Source organism: Coturnix japonica, chromosome 3 (assembly GCF_001577835.2).
Source record: "Coturnix japonica isolate 7356 chromosome 3, Coturnix japonica 2.1, whole genome shotgun sequence".
Lineage (NCBI taxonomy): Eukaryota > Metazoa > Chordata > Aves > Galliformes > Phasianidae > Coturnix > Coturnix japonica.
This window is the reverse complement of record NC_029518.1, coordinates 9,778,250-9,797,254: the sequence shown is the minus strand read 5'-3', so window position 1 is coordinate 9,797,254 and position 19,005 is coordinate 9,778,250. Positions and strand designations below refer to the sequence as shown.

The following is a 19,005-nucleotide window of genomic DNA, read 5'->3' as shown; positions in this document are numbered from 1 at the left end:
AACAAAGTGCAAAGTCTGGCACTCCCACTATCAACATGAGCTGAGGGATGAAAGAATGGAGTACAGCCCTACCAGAATGGACTTGGGAGTACTGCTGGATGACAATCTAGACATGAGTCAGTATTGTGTCCTCACAGCCTGGAAAGACACATGTATCCTAGGCCACATCCAAAGCAGTGTGGCCACCAATGTGAGGGAGGTGATCCTGCCCCTCTGCTCTGTGATGAGACCTCACCTGAACTACCATGTCCAGATGTGGAGTCCTCAGTACATGAGAGAAATGAACCTGCTAGAGTGCATCCAGAGGAGGGACACAAGTATGATCCCAGGGATGGAACACCTCCCTATGAGGACAGGCTAAGAGAGCTGGAGCTGTTCATACTAGACAAGAGAAGACTCTGAGAAGACCTGAGAATGGCCTTCCAGAATCTAAAGGGATAGCAGAAGGCAGCACTCTTTAGCAGGGTCTGTTGTGAGAGGACAGGGGGAAATGGCTTGAAACTATAAGAGGTGGATGCCTCACCTTTGGAGACATTCAAGGTCAGGCTGGATGGGGCTCTGAGCACCTGATGGAGCTGTTCATTGCATTGGACTAGATGGCCTTTAAGATTCCCTTCCAACTCCAACGATTCTATGATTTCCACACTTTTCAGTGACAAAAGGTTACTGGAAATAATGTCAGTATCAGATACTTCGAACTTTTACCGTGAGGCATAAAAGGGTAAATTTACTGACCTTTTTAGATTGAGGTCTGGAATACCATGTAAAACTATCAAGAAGGCATGACTGCAGCAGCACAGTCAGGGTAGGAAAGGGGAAGGGTGCTTAACCTCAGCCAGGAGATACAAATGGTCTGTTTGCACTGTGCGGCACCTTGGGACAAACTGAACATAATTTTATATTAAGTAAAGGTAAGAAAAATTTGAGACTAAAGTCTTCAGAGAGATAGCACTTAATGAACAGAGGATATAAAGTTTTTAGAAGGTGATTATCAGAACTTTCCATTTCTTTTAATTTAGGCATATTATGATAAGACAGACAAGTACTTTCCTCCTGGGCTCTGGAGAGCTGATGTTTTTTACTTTGCATTCACTAGGATGCTTTAGTCCTTCATTCCCCTTATTGGGATGATACCTCTCTTGCCTTCATTCAACTCAGAACCCAGACAGAGGATGCCACAAGCTGAGAGCTGGCTACAGCAGCAAGTGTTTAACTGCTAACACCCATAAGCAACAATGGCCCAAAGGGATGACCTTTAAGGTCCCTTCCAACCTCGCCCATTCTGTGACTCTACAGGATGACGGTCATTGCTTTCTCCACAGAATGCTACACTTCAATGCAAAGTAATGTACTGCCTTCAGTTACACTAATGCAACCCTCTGTAATTTCTTTCTCCCAGCATTTCAGTCAGTGTCCCAGTGACTCATCTACTCACCAGCTGCACATCTGCTTGACAAATTTTAGAGATCTTCCTTATGCAGTATGTCCTGAATGTCTTTCCAGGGTATCATGCTTCAGCTCTTTACCATTTAGAGGATATTGCTCTATTTATTCACAGCTTCATGGTCCTCTTAATGTTTATCTACCAGCCATATTTCAAGCCACTGTAGTTACAGATAAGGCATTCTGCATCTGATTACCGGCCCAGTTATTACTTGTTTTGTCCTCTATATTTAGATGTATTTTGCATGTTTGCTGGCTTCATTTCCACACACTATTATCCTTGTCAGAGAAAGATCATAGAAGTGGCAGGCGTAACAATGATCCTGTGGCCAGTTCCAGTAACAGTTTACCAACTCTGCTTCACAGTCATACCCCGTTAGTCGTGATACTCGATTACTGACTGCTTGCAGCCTACAGTGAGCTGGAAATGAAAAACAAGCTTTGTGTGTGTGGGGCGGGGGGGGGGCTATTATCACCTATCCTAACACTGATCCATTTGTTCTCTTTTAAGCTTGACGCTATTTCCAGGAGTAAATAAAAGTTTAAAGGTGCATTTTATTATTAATTAAAGAGGCACCTAGTTTCTAACTACTTTTAATTTGCATAGTTTGCCTAAGGTCATGAGCTTTTGCCCTTGCAGGAAAATTTGGCCAGATAAGATCCAAGGAGGCCCTCACTGCCTTCGGTCTTATACCAAACACTCAGTAAGGCACTTAAAATAATTTTATTTTGGTTATAAAATAAATCCTACAGTGCTCAAGCTCATCTATATTCTACTCTAGACTCATCCTGTCTCTCCTTATTTGCTTGCATTTCTTACATCAAAAGAAATTTCAAGGTTTCCTTTGACATCCCTACGACCAGCTTGACAGGCAGTCCCTTAGATAATCTGATCCCCTGGTGTACAGGTGTGGGTTCCTGTGGCAGAATTGGGAATTACAATGCATTTGTTTCATGGCTATTCTGTTATCTAGGAAGAGGCTCTAGCATAACCGCCTACAGAGGAAACCTGACTGCCCAGCTCCTTAAGACTCTATCCAGTGTGTCATTGTCTGTTTTCAAGCCTGAGCTGTGTCTTTCATTATACTAAAGGTCTCCCTTCCTATTAATCTTGTTTAGCTGCTCTCCTCTCCAAGCTCTGCTGCCCACAATTTGCGATTCCTTATTGTTGAGCATCCATCACACATAAAATTGTTTCTAAGCACCCCGTTACTCATATATTTAGGGATGTCAAAGAAAGGCCTCCATGTAGCTCCCAAAGCAGTTTAGAATTCCCTTCTGCTTTCCCATCAAAGAGGCAAAAAGGACACAAACAGAATCTTATTTGAACTTAGCAGGAAGGTAGATTTCCTTACATAGAAGGTTATAAGGAGGAGCAAGGCAAATAAAAGCAACAATGAAGCACAGTACATTCACAGTGTATGATGCATTAACTGACATCACAAAGCTCAACTGAGCAAGAATCTGAGTCCTCCAGGTGACTTTTTCAGTGCCAGTACAACAGAACAACTTAACCCTGTATGGGAACTAACACAAGATTCCCTTCTGTCGTACTGTAATTTATATTACATAACCCAATGGCATTTCAGAACTTAAGCTATTAGAGATGCCTTCTGCTCAACATGGTCATCAGTTTGGCTCTGGGACCATCTCTATAAACAGTCATGACATACAGCTGCATCCTGAGAAGATCTGGTAAACTTCTGGAAAACAAATGAAACAACTCGCCGAACTCGTTAATATGGGATACCTAAAGAATTTTCATCCACAACTTCCATAAGTCTCAGAGGAAGTTGCGTAGCTCTTCTTTAAACAGCAGATCTGAAAAAGCTGCACTTCACACACTTATGAAAAGGAGGATCAATTGATTTCCAGGGTCTATCTATTAATGGATTCCCTTTCCCAGCACAGGATTGCTGTACTCACTCATTTACTCATTCATTCATCACATCTCTGCAGCTGCGCAAACAGAGTCTGTAAACAAAATCTTTTCACCAGCAAACTCCCACTGTGCTGGCAATATTAAGTGGTGAGCACACAAACACCCTGCAGAGAAGCAGAGTTCATTGATATTTCTTTTCCCTCTTTTCATATAGTTGACGCTGCTTTACAATTGACGTTAAAAAAAAAAGTAATAAACCTCAATATATTAAGTCTCCATACAGACTGGTTGCTGAAGGCTTAATATCGACCATAATTATTATCCATAAAATGTTATTGAATCAAATCTTAAAACTTAACACTGCCTTGTTTCAGGAGATAAAGCCCAGTATACGGCTGGCAAAGCAGAGAAAGAAGGTTGATCAAAAGCTGTGTTTCATGTGGTCTCAGACTCTAAGTACAAAAGGGACCGGGCACTTCAATGTCATCCAAAATCTGATGAGCTGGATTTTGTCTCCTTTACAGAACCTAGTGGCACAAACAGATACTCAGGAGATGTTCTTATTTGAGAACATGATACAACCGCCCAGATGGAAGACACAGCTCTTGAGTTGAGGACTGCTGAACATTGCTCCTTGTAGATGCTGGGACACATCTCAGATTGTAATCTGCAATTAGCAGTCAAACCACCTCAACACTGAGGGGCTCCTCTAAACTGCAGCCTCCCTCCATTTATCTGAGCCCTTGTGCTCTGTGCACAGCACCTTGATCAGCTCCAAACACAGTCACTCGCCTTTCCAGCTCACATGCTAATGCATGAGCTCCCCATCTGCAAAGCAGTTCCCTGGCCAGAATGCATCAGGCAGCTGCTTAATGGAGCACTTGGGCTGCCCTAACGCTTACAGCTGATTAAGACTGATATTCTCCCTGCCCACAAACATTTTATTTGACTTTTTGCAATCAGAATATCATCGATAATCCAGTTATCTTCTTCCTTTTTTTGTAGTACACAACTGCAAGAATCTCATCTCTCCAAACATATGATAAGAGGAACACAATGACAAGAGCAGGGAAGAAGCAAAGTGGCCCAACGTATGCCCTCCTCTACCAAAAAGCCATCGTGCTTCCCAGCAAGAGCTCCTGAGTAAAGCAAGCTTCATCTCCTCCCTTCCTTGGTTGCTAAACTAAATAACCGTTACATGGGCACCTCATTGCCCTGCTAGCCCAAGTGAACCTCTAGTGCTTTACAAACAAAGAGAAGATCTGACTTCAGGGCCAAAACTCAGGCCAGCCTTGACTACAGATCCACTCTCCATCCCTGTAATGCACATATTTAGCAAGGTAACCATTAGATTAGGAATGCTTTATGAAATAGTTCCATTTTTCAAAAATATAGCAAATACTCCAAGGAAACCACATGGAAGGGTAATAGAAAATACATACAGGGAAACCTATCTTGAAATGTCTACATAAAGAGAAGCCAAGGAATTATTTTCTTAAAGACCTTATTAACCTTTTGCTGATGAAAGGAGATCACTGATCGAGGGCTAGATGAGGTCAATGCAGTAATTATACTTTGAGGCCTCTTCAAACAAGCCACTAGCATGATGTAAAACAAAAAGAAGTTGATAAAACAAATTGTTATTTAAACCAAGTCTTTTAGAAGAATTATTAAGCTATAATAACTATTCTGGCCTCCTCTTCACTCTTGAAAAGTAATTCCTTCTCATTAGCTTCAAGTTTAATTAGCGTCAATAATGATTTGTCCCTCAGAAATAAGCCCTGCATCATGCTCCCTAATGCTGACACACACTGTCCTACAAGTCGAAAGGCCAGAGGGCAATTTCTGAAGGCAGGGAGCTACTCAGCAGATCAAGGAAGCTCTCAAAAAATCATTTAAAAACAACAACAGAATGAAACAAAAACCCACAACCCAATAAATTTATTTGAAAGACAAATGTTGCAAACAGTTCGAAGCAAAGAAGATTCCAAGTAGCTCTGCCAATAATTGCTGCAGCGTTTCCAGTAAGACACTCGGCTCTAATTTCTTGCTCTTTCTCGGCCTTTTGTGGGAAGCAGAAAGGAGCATCAATATTTGGTACATTCCAAATGAGAAAATTGCATTCAACACTTGCATTCTAACATAATCAAATACTGCTTTTTCCACCTTTGGCTTCTGCGGTCTCTCTGTAAAATAAATATAATAATGCTTTGAGATGTCAATAGGGTGATAAGGCTTAAGGAATTTTGAGAAGATGAAAGGGGCTATAAATAGCCCAGACATTCTGATGCATCTGAGATAGCTTGGTACTTAAAGAGCCAGTAGAAACAGCATGAGAATGCCAGCGTGCATCCTGAAACTAGAAGTCTGTCGCATCTTGTAGAGCTCTATGGTTTCTAACAGGTGAAATCACAGGTATTCAGCAGCGTATCACAGGCACTACAAAGACTGCACTCAAAAGCTCATGCAAGCTTTCAAAACCCAGCTAGAAAGAAATCTCCAATGACATAAAAGTCCAGGAAAGAGCACGATGTGAAAATATAAACCCTTCCAAAATGTCTATTGAGGCACATCACTGAGTATGTATATAGATGGGTATTACCTCCTCCTAACAGACATCAAAATATACATGTACAAGTTGCCAAACACAACCATGTCATTCCCCACACTCACCACCAAGTGTTTGTCTTTTCTTCACCTGATAATCTCACCACGGAGCCATCATCTCTCCCTTGGCCCAGCTCATAACTCAGAGAAAGAGCTGCGGTTTTCTTTCAAGACACTGTTTTATAAGACAGGAGACTGGAAAGAGCTGCTTGTAAGAAGATGGTGAGAAGGCTGAAAGAAAGAGCCCACATGTCTTCCTTTACAGTGAAAAAGCATTGTCATTTGAAGTTTCAGAAGCTGGCTTTCCCTTAGCAGGAAGGAAATAGCAGCACTATGATTAGCTCTGCAGATGTGGAAGTAAATCAATACGGCAGGTTGTTGTAGTTTTCCCTCAGAAATCTCAAGAGTTTGAACTGTTTCTTACTGCCTTTACTGAAGTTTTTAGAAAGCAAGAGTAACCTGTGAAAAATGGCATCTTCCACCCAATGGAGTGTAGAAGCCTTGTAGAAATACTACCCTTGTTACGCAAAGCGTGTGCCACAGAATGATGGAATTGGCATGATTTTCATGTTAAAGCTCTCTGCTGGCTCCAATTCCTTGTGAGATGCTCTCTTCCTCCACGCTCACTCACTGCCGTATTCACCACTGGCAGACCCAATACTGCACGACAGTAAAATCAGCATTAAAGAGTCAGAGCAGAACCCGAATCCTGCAGCTACTCTACAGCTCTTTGTACTAAAAACTAAAGGTTGGTGGCAAAAGTAAAAATAAATGCAAAATACCAACTGATAGAATATTCTCACACTGTAGGGATCACTTTGTGTTCAGCACCTATTTTTCCATGCTTGCTCCTATCTTTGTGTAGCAACATACCATCTTCTTTAGAATATCTGTTGGTAGAAAGTAGCCTGGAGTCTGCGTAGCAAGTTACCAGCTCTACCTGCAGGATCCTTTCAGCCTAGAGAAGAGAAGGTTGCGGGGTGACCTCATTGCAGCCTTTCAATACCTGAAGGGAACTTACACCCAGGAGGGGAGTAAACTCTCCGAAAGGGCTGACAATAGCAGGACACGGGGAAATGGTTTTAAGTTAAAAGAGGGAAAATTCAGGTTGGATGTTAGGGGGAAGTTCTTCACTAAGAGAGCAGTCAGGCCCTGGAACAGGCTGCCCAGGGAGGTTGTGGATGCCCCATCCTTGGAGGTGTTCAAGACCAGGTTGGATGGGGCCCTGGACAACCTGATCTAGTAAAGGTGTATGTTTGGTGGCCCTGCCAGACAGGGGGGTTGGAACTACATGATCCTTGAGGTCCCTTCCAACATTCTGTGATCCAGATAGAACAATTCAACCACGTGTCACATCCTACAGGAGGGACAAGTGAAGATGATTCTCTGTCGCTAACACTGACATAGTTTATAGCTTCTGAGAGCAGAGATATCTACGTCCTATCTGTGTTGTCACAGTGTATTTCTGAGTAGCCACGCTAAGCAGTATAGTGACAACCAAGAAACTACTCGGCTGCCTCAGTCATAAATCAGAGAACCCATGTAAATTAGACTTTAGTCTCAGAATGTGTTTCTTGCCTAAATATTTAAACACATAAATAACTTCCAGCAATTCCGGCTTGTCATTTTAAGCTTTCTGACATTCATTGTTCAGAGGAAAAGAAAGGTCAGACTTATCAAATCTGCATTTATGCTTCCATGACATTTTTCTCCGACCAAGTTTTTTTTGAGTTAGAGGAGCAAGACAAATGTGGCACATTTCAGAACAGACCTTTCTTGGCTCAGCACTGCAGCCCTGCTGAGCAGCTTCTCGGCAAACAGCTGCTATGGCTCAGAGGGCAGAAAGAGATGTGGAAGGAAGGCAACTTGGACTGTTTGCTGCTAGACGTATCCCTCATCAATGCCCCTCGTCTCTCTGCTCCAGGTTTTGGGTAGCCCAAGCAGATACTTGTGAAGTGTCCAGGTATACTGCTTAACCTGATTGCTGCGCTCCTTTGGGCGTTCGTTTATAGAACTTTTACCAAATAAACTTACAAATAGAAATATTTATAAGAACAACGTGTTAGGCGTAAGAGCAAATGAAATTTGCAGATTAAAAAAAGACCTGGAAATCCCAGCCATATTGTGCCATAATCTCTGCTCCCACTGAAGAGGGCAGCACCATACGACTCCCAACAGAACCATATGGTACTGCAATCACAAAACGTTTTCCATGAAATACTTAAAGGACTCAGCAGCATCACTAACATCATCGGCCAACTCATCGCTGACAAATGTGCAAAGCCCTGAGTGATTTGTGGGCAGCAGGTACGCAGCGAACAAGGCCCCATCATTAAGTGAATCATGTGCTGTGAGTTTGCTCTGGCACTGATGGTGTAGGTGCGTGCCTTGGCCAGGACAGCACAGAGATTTGGGACTGTCCTGCCCACCAGCCCAGCCAAACCCAGCGCTATTGGCTTCCTTCCTCTTCAGAAGGCATTGTCATTTGAACACCTAGAACAACCCAAGCGTAGAAGGAAGCCTCAGTTTGCACTAATGCATGTCTAAGAAAGGCATAAAACTCCAGCAGAACAGACGAAAACTACTCGTACTAAAATGGGAGCCATTCAGAAGCCCTACTGCAGTGATTCAGACGTATTCACTGAGTTCTGATTTACCAGAAGAGGAAGATCACATCTCACATCCCAGATCCAATCCCTTGGTTGTATATGACAGAACGATGGAGAACAACTGGAAAGCGTTTGAAGCATTTTACAGTCTTCCATTGCACCATGAAGAGCTCCAAACTTTGTTCCTTGGAAACAAAAAAACACCAAAGCAACAAAAAGCAAAGAAAAATACAACAAGCCCCCGATCAAATGCTGCTACCTCAGAAATATGTGGAAAACACTGGGGACTTCACTACAGTCAGCTTTCAGCTCCCAGCTCTGATTTTCATTTCCAAAATGCTGGCTTTCAAAAACATGTTTTCCTCTGCTCTGAAGTTCTTTCTAAGCTCACGTAAGAAACTCCTCCTGCAGATGAGCTCAGGTGCGCAGCAGCACTACCCTAAAGACACAAAGCCAAATTGTCTCAGTGTTGGAATAGTGGCGGTATGCAGTGAATGCAGTTTCAGGGAGAGTATATGTGGCAAGTTAATAAAATTAGAGATGAAGGCCACTGTGCAGCAGTAATATCTCCCCTAACCAGAGGATAAGAAGTTATCCATGGCTACTGAAGAAACAAAACTGGAATGTTAAATCTAATTCATGAATTAAAGTACACTGACCCTTAGAGGGAGGAATGACTCATTTTCATCCCCATATGCCCCTTTTTAAGGCATGCTTCCCACCTTTGCATATGTAAGCAGCAATATGTTCTCATGGAAAGTTATCTTACGGGCATTTCAGCTTATTAAACTTCCTGTGTAAGCTTAACAAAGATGTATTTAGCAACACTGGTGGTCCAGGTACCCCACAGTAAGAGATTTGGTTACTTGTGGCATTAACATGATGAAATACAAATGCCTCTGCAGGGCCAGCACAGATGGGCTCTGCGTTCCTATGGAGCCCAAGCAAGTGTGGAGCAATCAGGCACTGAGATCATCTGCAGGACAGCAGTGCACAAATTCCTGTGAACTCAATGGCTTGACTGTTAAACAACAGCACCCTGATAAGAACAACTTTCACTAACTGTGTTTGGTCACACGCTGAGACAAATTGCTTCACACCCCAAACACTATTAAAAAGGGAAGGGCTTCACTTCAGTGCAATACCTCTCAGCCAGCATCAGAGCACAGCAGCTCAACAGAATACAGCGTTATTCACAGGACTCTTCTGTAACCTTAAACTCAATGGGAATTCGGCTCCTTGCAGGTTTTTCCTCATCCTGAGGTACGATTCAATCTCCATTCCCAGGGAGGATCATTTTGTGCAAGTAATTAAGCAAGGTAATTACATTCCTTTTTTTCCTGGGAAGTGCTGCAATCCTGGGCATCTCCAATGCTTTTTGGGAAGAGAAAGGAAAAAAAAAGCAACAAAAAAACCCACTAAGTGTGTCAACATCAGTAAAGCCTCTTTACACTGTTGATGGGAGGATTGTGTTGTTTGAAATCCATTTCCAATTAGCTTAAGCAATGTAAGAAAGGCTCAGTTGCCTTAGGAAGGGCTTTAGTTAAGCCCTGATCAAATTAGCTGCAATGGTGATAATAATTGCTGGAATCTGCACACTTCTGGGCTGGTGGATGCAGCTCGTGCTGCTATCACTGTGTCAGCACATCCTGCTGTCAGCAGGGCTACGTGGTGCAAATTTCAGGCTGGCTGTGACGTGCGGTGTTCGTAAAGGCAGCACCTTCACAATGCAAAAAGAATGGGTGCTTAACATCCCCAACTCCACGCTAAAACACTACGAGCAAAGCCATGCCGTGGTATAAATACACCACGGCTTAATTACAGGCAAAGCAGACAGAATTTAACAGCAATGTCACACCTCACGAACATCAGTGGAAGCTGGAATTGTTACAGGAGGTCAGGAACAGCTGCTAGGAGAAGGTACTGCTGTGAAATAGGTAGCCGAGCTCTGCATTCCTTCTGCTCCTCCTATTCCTGCATCCCTGCAATGGACTCTGCAAGGCTGTATTGCAGTAAAAGCAGCAGAGCCTTCCCTTCAGCGTGATTTCACTGGGCAGAGCCAACTCCTGCTCAGCCCTCAGCAAAAACATGGATTTCTCAGCAGCGAGGACAACACCCAGAGCCTGACAAACTTTGCTTAAGGCTTCATGCAGCACTCACGGCATCACAGCACCTGTTCATTCATGAGGATATCCTTCACCCAGGTTAAAAACCACACCTTCATCCTCAAAGACGACAGCTGCTGCATGCCCTGCAGCTCCCTCACCACTAAAGGCACCAGAGCTGAACTAGCATTAAAAGCTAAGGCTGCATCTCCACTGCCAAAGGAGATCCTTGAAGCAAAGGAACTGCTGCTCATAAAGAACTCCCAAAGAGAGAAAAAGAGCAGGTGTGGTGGTTTTGGACATCTTTAATATTATTTTAAGACTATGTTTCCATACAGACACCTTACAGCAGGTGATCTCTCTGCCTCACCTCTGCCAACACTGGCCCAGGGATCTCACTTTATCCCCAAGCATAAAACTGATTCACATAGAAACCGTTCTGATGGTCTGCTTTGATTTTAGCTGCAGGTAGCAAGGAATGAGATGAGTTCCATTGGCAATTACTCACATTGCTGGCCCAGCTTTACAGATGAACACTGGATTTTAAAAAAAGTAATAATAAGTTGCACCAACTTTGCGCTCAAAGCCCAGAACTGACTTCTCTCACCACATGCAAACGTGCCTAGGTTTGTTCTGTGGTCCATTCAGTGGCTACTCAGGGACACACCACCAGCTTCATAGAAGCTCCCAAACTGAGCTCACAGTGACAAGTTCTTCGATCCTGCAACCCCTTGCTATTACAGCCTTGGTATGACAGACTGAACCAGAGCTTGTGCGAAACGTACCAGGAACAAGCAGGATGGAAACCTCTCCTTATGTGGCACAAGTTACAGATTGGATTTGAGGATTTACATTGGATCAAGGAGCTACCCCCTACCCCAACTTCACATCCCTACCATCCAGGACCAAAAATATGAGACAGGGTCTCTTCAGAGAGATGCCAATGCCATGTGAACCCCCTCTGATACACGGCTTCTCTCTGATACAGCCCACCACGTCCCATGTACGGCATTAAAAGGGACAGGAATCAACTCGGTGCCAGCTCACTGTGGCTGAACCTGACCGACAGCTCAACACTTGATTGCCGTCCACGCACAGCAGGGCGGGGGAGAAAACTGAAAAGCTCAGCCACTGACGGGTTGAGATAACGACAGCTTAGTAACAACGAAACAATAATTGCAAATAGCAAGGAATACACCGAACGAGTGATGCACAGCACAATTGCTCACCGGCAGCCAACCCATGCCCAGCCAGTCCCTGAGCAGCAGCAGCCCCCCAGCGTTACCCCGCGGTTATTGCTCAGCGTCACACCACAAGGTAAGGACATCCCTGGGACCGGCACTAATGAGCTGTGCTGCTGCTATCCCCTCCCGGCTCCCCGTGCTCCCCAGCCCCTGCCCTGCAGGGCAGCACGACAGACTGGGAAGTCCTCGGCTCTATGCAGCGCTGCTCAGCAATCACTGAAACATCCGTGTGTTGCGTTATTCTCATCCTACCTCCAAAGCACGGCACCGTCCCAGCTACTAGCAAGAAAATTAACTCTCTCCCAGCTGGAAGAAAAAAAAAAGCTGGGAGAAGAGCGCTTTCTCTCACGTTTTCCTGTCACACATCGTACGTTTAGAGAAGGGCCATAACGCTGATAGCAATGCCCAATAGCATTCGTGTGTCACTCTGACCGTCAGACCGAGCTCCGGAACGCTTCCGCACATAACCTTGGGAATCCCTCGCAGCCCATTAAGAACACACCCTAAAAAAGGATGGGGAGGGTCGGACAGCCCGACCTCGCCCTCCCGAGGCTAACGACACTTCCACCTTCGGGTCTCGTTTGCGGCCGCCTGGCGCACCGCCCGCACCGCACACAACCCCCTCGGCGCTCCCTAAGCATCCCTCCTGGCTCCCCCAGCCCGTGGCTACGTTGGGCGGCGAGGACGAGCTGGCAGCGCCCGGCATGCAGCGCCCGGCTCACCTGCCGCCGAGACGTGGAGGAGGAGGCGCGGGCGGGCGGCTCTGATGGCCGCCGAGAGCCCTCTCTCGCCGCCCGGAACGGCTCCGCGGCGCTCGGGCATCACCCGCACCCGCAGCCGCCCGTCCCCGGCGCGGAGCCAGCCGGCGAACGGCTCGCTGAGGTCGAACTCCAGGCTCGGCCCGGCGTCGCAGCCGTCCCGCACGCTGCCCTCGCCCACCTCCAGCACCAGCTGCTTGGCGCGCCGCAGCCGCCGCCCGCCCGCGGAGGGGCCGACGGGGAGGACGAGCGGAGCGGCCGGCGGCGGCCGGGAGGGCGCAACTCGGGCGGAGCGGAGCAGGGGAGCGCAGTCCAGCAGCAGGCGGCACGTCGCCGAGGAGCGGCCCGGCGGCACCAGCAGCAGGTCCCGCACGTAGGAGCGGAACAGCGAGGGCACGACGAAGTCCACCGCCAGACTCCTCCTCTGCAGCCGCGACAAGCCGGGGCCGTCCCGCGGCACCGCCAACACTGGGGCCAGGCTGAGGGCGAGGCAGGCGGCGGCCAGGAGCCGGGCGGACAGTCGGGCGGACAGTCGGGCGGACAGCCGGCTCCCCGCCATCGCCCGCCCGGCAGCGCCGGTCCCGCTGCTGTGCGGGCTTTGCCGGCTCCAACTACCCGCCACAACGCGGGCATTACCCGCACAGCGCTGACATCACGCTCCAGCCCGCCCGCCAGCAGCCAATGGAGGCTCGGGCAAATAAACGGGGCGGGGACGGGGGGGCGGAGGCGCGACCGGAGCCCATTGATAGAAAATGTTCGGGCGGGATGCGGCCACACGGGACCGAACCGAGCCGAGCCGAGCCGAGCCGAGCCGAGCCGAGCCGAGCCGAGCCGAGCCCCGCGTGGGCCTCAACCCGCGGGTGATGGTGGGAGGCGTTTTTACCCACGCAGTGATGGTAGCGCTGCCCGTTTGTCTCCCTTCCCTCTTTGCTCCCATCCTTCTTTCCTTGCCTCCATAGGAGCCGAGGTCCCCCCCCGGCAGCCCCGGGTATGATCACTGTGTTGAGGAAACATTGAGACGATTGAGGGGGAGGAATCTGAGCGCAAAAGTCATTGTGAAGAATCGAACGGAACCGTTCCGATTCAGAATGGAAACAACAGCCTTAAGAAAGGTTCATAGACCGATTTCCCTTATTTTTACCTATATTAAAGACAATAAAATGGCTGTAATTGCGTTAGTGCTGTGCCTTAGGATGGCTAATCACAGCTCATTCATACTTCTGGAAGTTGCCCGCGTGAATTAATGACTTCTTATTATCTCTTTAGTTTGATACTTAATGCGTGTATATTTTTATAATCTAGGTACTTTGACTATATAATCATTAGGGTGCAATTATTCTGTCATGTGGTTATTCTTATGCTTATATCAAATTAATGTTAATATACAGATACTCTGGAGCAGAACCACCGAGTAATTCCCCTATAATTGTAGCACTAAAGAGTGTAATTGCGGGCACGATGCTGGAAGGGAAACAAGATCCTTCTGCACACAGGAGCTGAAGGAGGAACTTGAGGGCAGCTGTCATGTGAAGGGTTCCATAATGCATTCCATACAGAAGGGCACTTAATGCTGCATTCAGCCCCATACAGGTGTGCAAACTCAAAGCCCATCCTTTGCCCGAGGAGGCTGTGGATGCCCCATCACTGCAGGCATTGAAGGCCAGGCTGGATGTGGCTCTGGGCAGCCTGGTCTGGTGGCTGGCGACCCTGCACACAGCAGGGGGTTGAAGCTGGATGGTCACTGTGGTCCTTTTCAACCCAGACCATTCTGTGACAGTGTTTTCCCAACCGATGTTGGGCTGAGTATATGCCCTCTTTCCTCTTCTTGCTTTGCAGTCCATTAGATTCACTTGCTAAACATGTGAACCCCAGTCATTCACTTTGAGCCTTCAGTAATACTCTGGGGTTTGGGTTCCCTCTTCTTAGGTGAGCAAGGCTAGAAACTGGAATACACACATGCAAGTGGCCCACTGGACTTTCCATTCAGCCTCTTCTTTTACTCCATGAACATGCAAATCTGTGGGTTGGGAGCCCAGTCCTCAAACCTGCCTTCCTCAAATTCTGCTGGACTGCTGTCCTCCTCTGCTTGAGCAGCACCTGCCAGTGAGTCTTCCACAAAGAGGGATGGCAATTACTGCAGGAAAGCGGTGTGTTAGGCACAGGAAATGTTCTAGAAGCTCCCTCACATGGTTTATTGTAGGTTATTTTCCTGCTGTCACAGATCTGATTTCTGTTATGTGAAGGCAGTACCGTCGGACTTCTGCAGTTTTCAGTTCTTGGCATTTTCCTCTTGGATTCAGCCAGCTTGAGCTGAATGCTCGGCTCATGTGAATGAAAGGTAAGTCTTCCATGGCCCTTAACAGTCTTCACACAGGTCACAGTTCCAATCTCTAACTCAGCTACTAGGAACGGAGTAACTGGATCAATTCCTTTATCCCCAACATCCTGCAGAGACAGGGCACACCTTCCCCAATTATCCTTTTCTGCAGTGATTATAAAGGCATTTCACTGACCTTCCTCTCACCAGGAAGCCATAGTTGGCCCCAGCGATGAGTCACACCAGCATGACTAGAAACTTTGCTCTCCTCTGAATGAGACAGAGCCGTGTCAGTGCCTCCAGGTGCTCTCCCTTCAGTTGAGTCAGTCGCTCCCTCTTCAGAACACCTTCCCTGCTCCATTCACTGAGAAAGCTGCTGAGCAGCTGGAAGTTTTGTGATGTGGTTGAGCTAGGACAAATGGGATTTGCTTCTCATCAGTGTAAGCAATGCGAGCGCTGTATGGACCCGAGTGGCTCTGCCATCTGTTTGGGGGATGTTCCCTAGGGGACTATACAGAAAAAGCCCTGAGATGCCTGGGGACAGTGTACGTGGGTTGGGGTACAGCCCTGCCTTCCTGCAACACATTGCTCTCAGTGGAAGAATCTGTATGTGCTTGGAAAACAAACAAACAAACCTTGGTCCAGAGACTGTGTTAGCAGCCAGCAGGCTGTTACCTAATAGTCCCAAAGAAACCAGGTAGCACATAAAAGTACATAGATGTGTGATATTTCCACCGTATTACCTTGTTTTACTGCCACGAATCACAAGGAGGTTACAGCTGAAAACTGAAGTGAAAAGGTATATTTATTAATAGGTACTAAATGAAACAGAAACAGATGTTAATACATTGAAAGGGAGAAAGAGAAAATGGACCCATTAATGAAGAGAGGCAAAGAAATCAATACGGGATTTCCAGTGGTTGAGTTGCCAAGCTGCGTTTTTATCTCCCTTTTTGATTGCTCTTTAAGGAGAAGAGTGGTATGGATATTTGGGAAAGAACTGAAGCCTGGTCAATAGAGCTGTTAATGAGGGACAGGTAAGGAAATACTTTGTACAACTCAGTGATAGGCTGTGATCAGCAGATCTGGACAATATGCTTCCCAGGTTTTTAATTTAGCTAATGAATTGACTGTGTCACTGGCAATTAATTTTGAAAAGCAGAAGAGATCTCAGGATGTCTCGAAGGATGAGGGTGGGGTGAGATGAAATACAGTTCTAACCTTTACAATGGAGGAAAAGAGTCACGTTGGCAGATGTCTGTATTTCAGCACCAGCAAAACAACGGAAGAGACTTAAGCCAGACAGGTACTTCAGTGGGAGCATAGGGGTGTGTGAGCCCAGTGTGTTACACTCCTGGAAGGCAGATCTGCCAGGAAAAGACTCAAAAACCTCAAACATTGCAAATTAGAACCAAGATAACGATATTACTTCTTGGGGCTCTAATTGCATCTGTGTAGATATTGGAAAAGACCCAGAAAAAATTAATACATCCACTCGCTAACAAACCTTTGCCAGAACTTCATGTGAAATATTAGTAGGGTAATACTACAGCCGGACAATATCATTTGGCCTTAGAATTGTGGAGGAATTAAGGTAAGGCAACAAGGAAGCAACAAGAAGAACAGTGTGTTTCAGCTAAAGTCTGGGAAGAAGCAGCTACTACTGAGTATAAGCACTCCTGGTGCCATCCAGACACCTTCATTGTCTCTCTCCTACCAGAGTTCCCAATCCAAAATGTTGGTTATCTGTATTCCGGGGATGTATTAGATCTAAAGTGTAACACCAAAACTAAGGGTCTGTACACAATAAACTTTTCAAGGAGAGAGCTGAGACTGTGTCTAGACATGTCAGGTTAGTGGGAAGACCCTGCAGTGGGATATGGTAATGTACATCTTGCTTGGGACTGTGCAGGAACAGAGAGCATTCTCCATGTCCCTCTGTGTGGTATCTTCTATTAGCATGCTGAGTTGAACTGCCTGAGGTGTGTCAGACCAGCAGGGTCCAGGTGACAGCCCAACCTTGACTTAGGTAGATCATTCCTCACTAGGCTTTGGCAGTACAGTTGCTCATCAATTTGCATCTGATTTATGAAAGGCAGTGGTTCTTACTGTCTGCCTTGCTACCCTGAGTCCTGAGAAGAGGAAGAATTCGATTCGGAGCTTGTAATTGAGAGGCCAGATAAGAAATCCTATAAATCTCAACCGTACTGACTTCAGGGAAGCTTCTTCGAATTCACACTAATGAGGCAGAAAGCAGATTCTGGCCTTCACTCATCACTTTGTAGTTACTTTGGCTCCCTGAGACAAAGGCAGTGAATCAACGATGCTAATTACTTCATTCACAGCTTTGCTTAAAGCTACCTGCCCTTCCTTTGGCTGTTGAGTGTTTCTCAAGTAGCCTTCCATTTGCTGAGATAAAGCACAACAACTAATTTTATTACATTCTTTTTTTTTCCATCTTCCTCATCATGTCAATTAGCGTGTTTGCATTTTAACAGAGATGCTGCCTGGAACCATTCTGGCTGCTAATGTCACAATTAGTGTTTCTTCCTGTTGGACCAATTATAGGTGATAATGTTACTGTTTGACAGCGTTTGTGTTCTAATTGAGAGCCTGATTACAAATTGGGCGCTCAATTCCAGCCAAGCTGTTTCTTCTTCACGGGGTATCCCCCAGTCACAGCTTTTCACACATCCCTGGGATTACATATGGAAAATAAAAAGAGATGAGTCATCACTTATAGGAAATATTTCCTAACCTTCCGACAGTTTCATCTCTCCTCTTTTCTTCTTGATTACTCCAAGCATTTTTTCTTATTTGGTTGGAATGTTTATCAAGGACAGAACACACCACAGATATAAGCAGGATGGAGCTTTTGAATGACAAGTTTAATCCATCATTTAATGCCCGCACTTTCAAGAGTCAGCCCTGAACCCCTGATGGCTAATATCACCCAACACCAGGGTGCATCAGTACAACAGTTTTGCCCATTAAAGGAAACAAACAAATCAATGCTGAAAACACGTCAGTCTATGAAATGGAGAAAAACAGCCCATAAAGCAGGTTCTGGGATAAGAACGGAGTAAGATGAATTACTGTACTTATTATAGGGGGAAAATCTCATTTCTTAAAAGAGGGAGAGAGAGAGAAAGGGATGTGGTCTCATCTTACTTTCAGTGCTATGTAAAATAGCACAGGGACATTTGACTGAATTACCTCTCCTGTAAATCTGTTTGCCTCACCTTGCATAAATGCAGGAGTCTGCTTTTAAATCTCCAGCAGAATTTATGTCCGTTCGGATGCTGACGTGCAAAAGCAAGGTTATAAAGCATGTGGAATGGAGTGTAAGAACAGAGCAGGGTGGAAGCTGGTAAGCACCATGTTTGTGCAGTCTGTGTTGTGGCTTTTCCTACCGTGTAGTATAAACACATCACCAATCAAATGGGATTTCTTCCCTAATCACATGGATGAGCAATATACAGACACAAATACGAACTTGCCTTGCTTCAGTTCCCTCAAGTGAATTGCGTTTACGAGAGGGAAAAAGCTGATTTTATGGCATTTGATGGTTGTACACCAGTCAAGCTACTGCCAACACTCCTGTTTCACAGGTACTGAAAGACCCTGCTGGACTCTGGAAAGCAGATTCTCCAAGAGAGCTCAATTGGCCACATGAATTCAACAGAGCAATACCATGAAGTCAAAAACATTTCAGCAGAGCGTGCCTGATGCTAAGCCTCCTCCTGTACCAACTGATAGAAACCACAGTTTCCCCAAAACACTGTAAAGCAGTTGGTGTGGTTTAGTTTCGCATCAGCAAGAGCCCTCACTGCTAAGCAGTACTCACTAGGCAGTACTCAATAGGCAGCTCTCAGTTGGGTCTTGCCATCTCCTAAATGTGTTTATCTGAATAGACAGCAGAACCAGTGATGTTTTGGGCACAGCTTCCCTGTCTCTGAACTTTGCAGAGGAGGATCAACATGTAGCTCAGGTTGCCTGAGTCGCAGCTCTGGTGCAAGTCAGTTTACAGTTTAAAAGAC

The 19,005-nt window shown here is 45.9% G+C and overlaps 1 protein-coding gene across 4 annotated transcripts in view; it reads right to left on the bottom strand.

The window, feature by feature from the left end:
- The window catches only part of ALK (ALK receptor tyrosine kinase), a 258,012-nt gene extending 244,750 nt beyond the window's left edge, over positions 1–13,262 (bottom strand). For 2 of the 4 annotated variants that reach the window (XM_015856918.2, XM_015856919.2), the window contains exon 1: positions 12,613–13,262. In XM_015856918.2, coding sequence (XP_015712404.1) covers positions 12,613–13,207 — 595 coding nt within the window. In that variant the 5' untranslated portion in view covers positions 13,208–13,262. Of the gene's footprint in view, positions 1–8,589; positions 9,166–12,612 lie in introns of those variants that run through there. The other 2 variants (XM_015856920.2, XM_015856921.2) reach the window with 2 other exon arrangements.
- Positions 13,263–19,005: the final 5,743 nt, after the last annotated feature.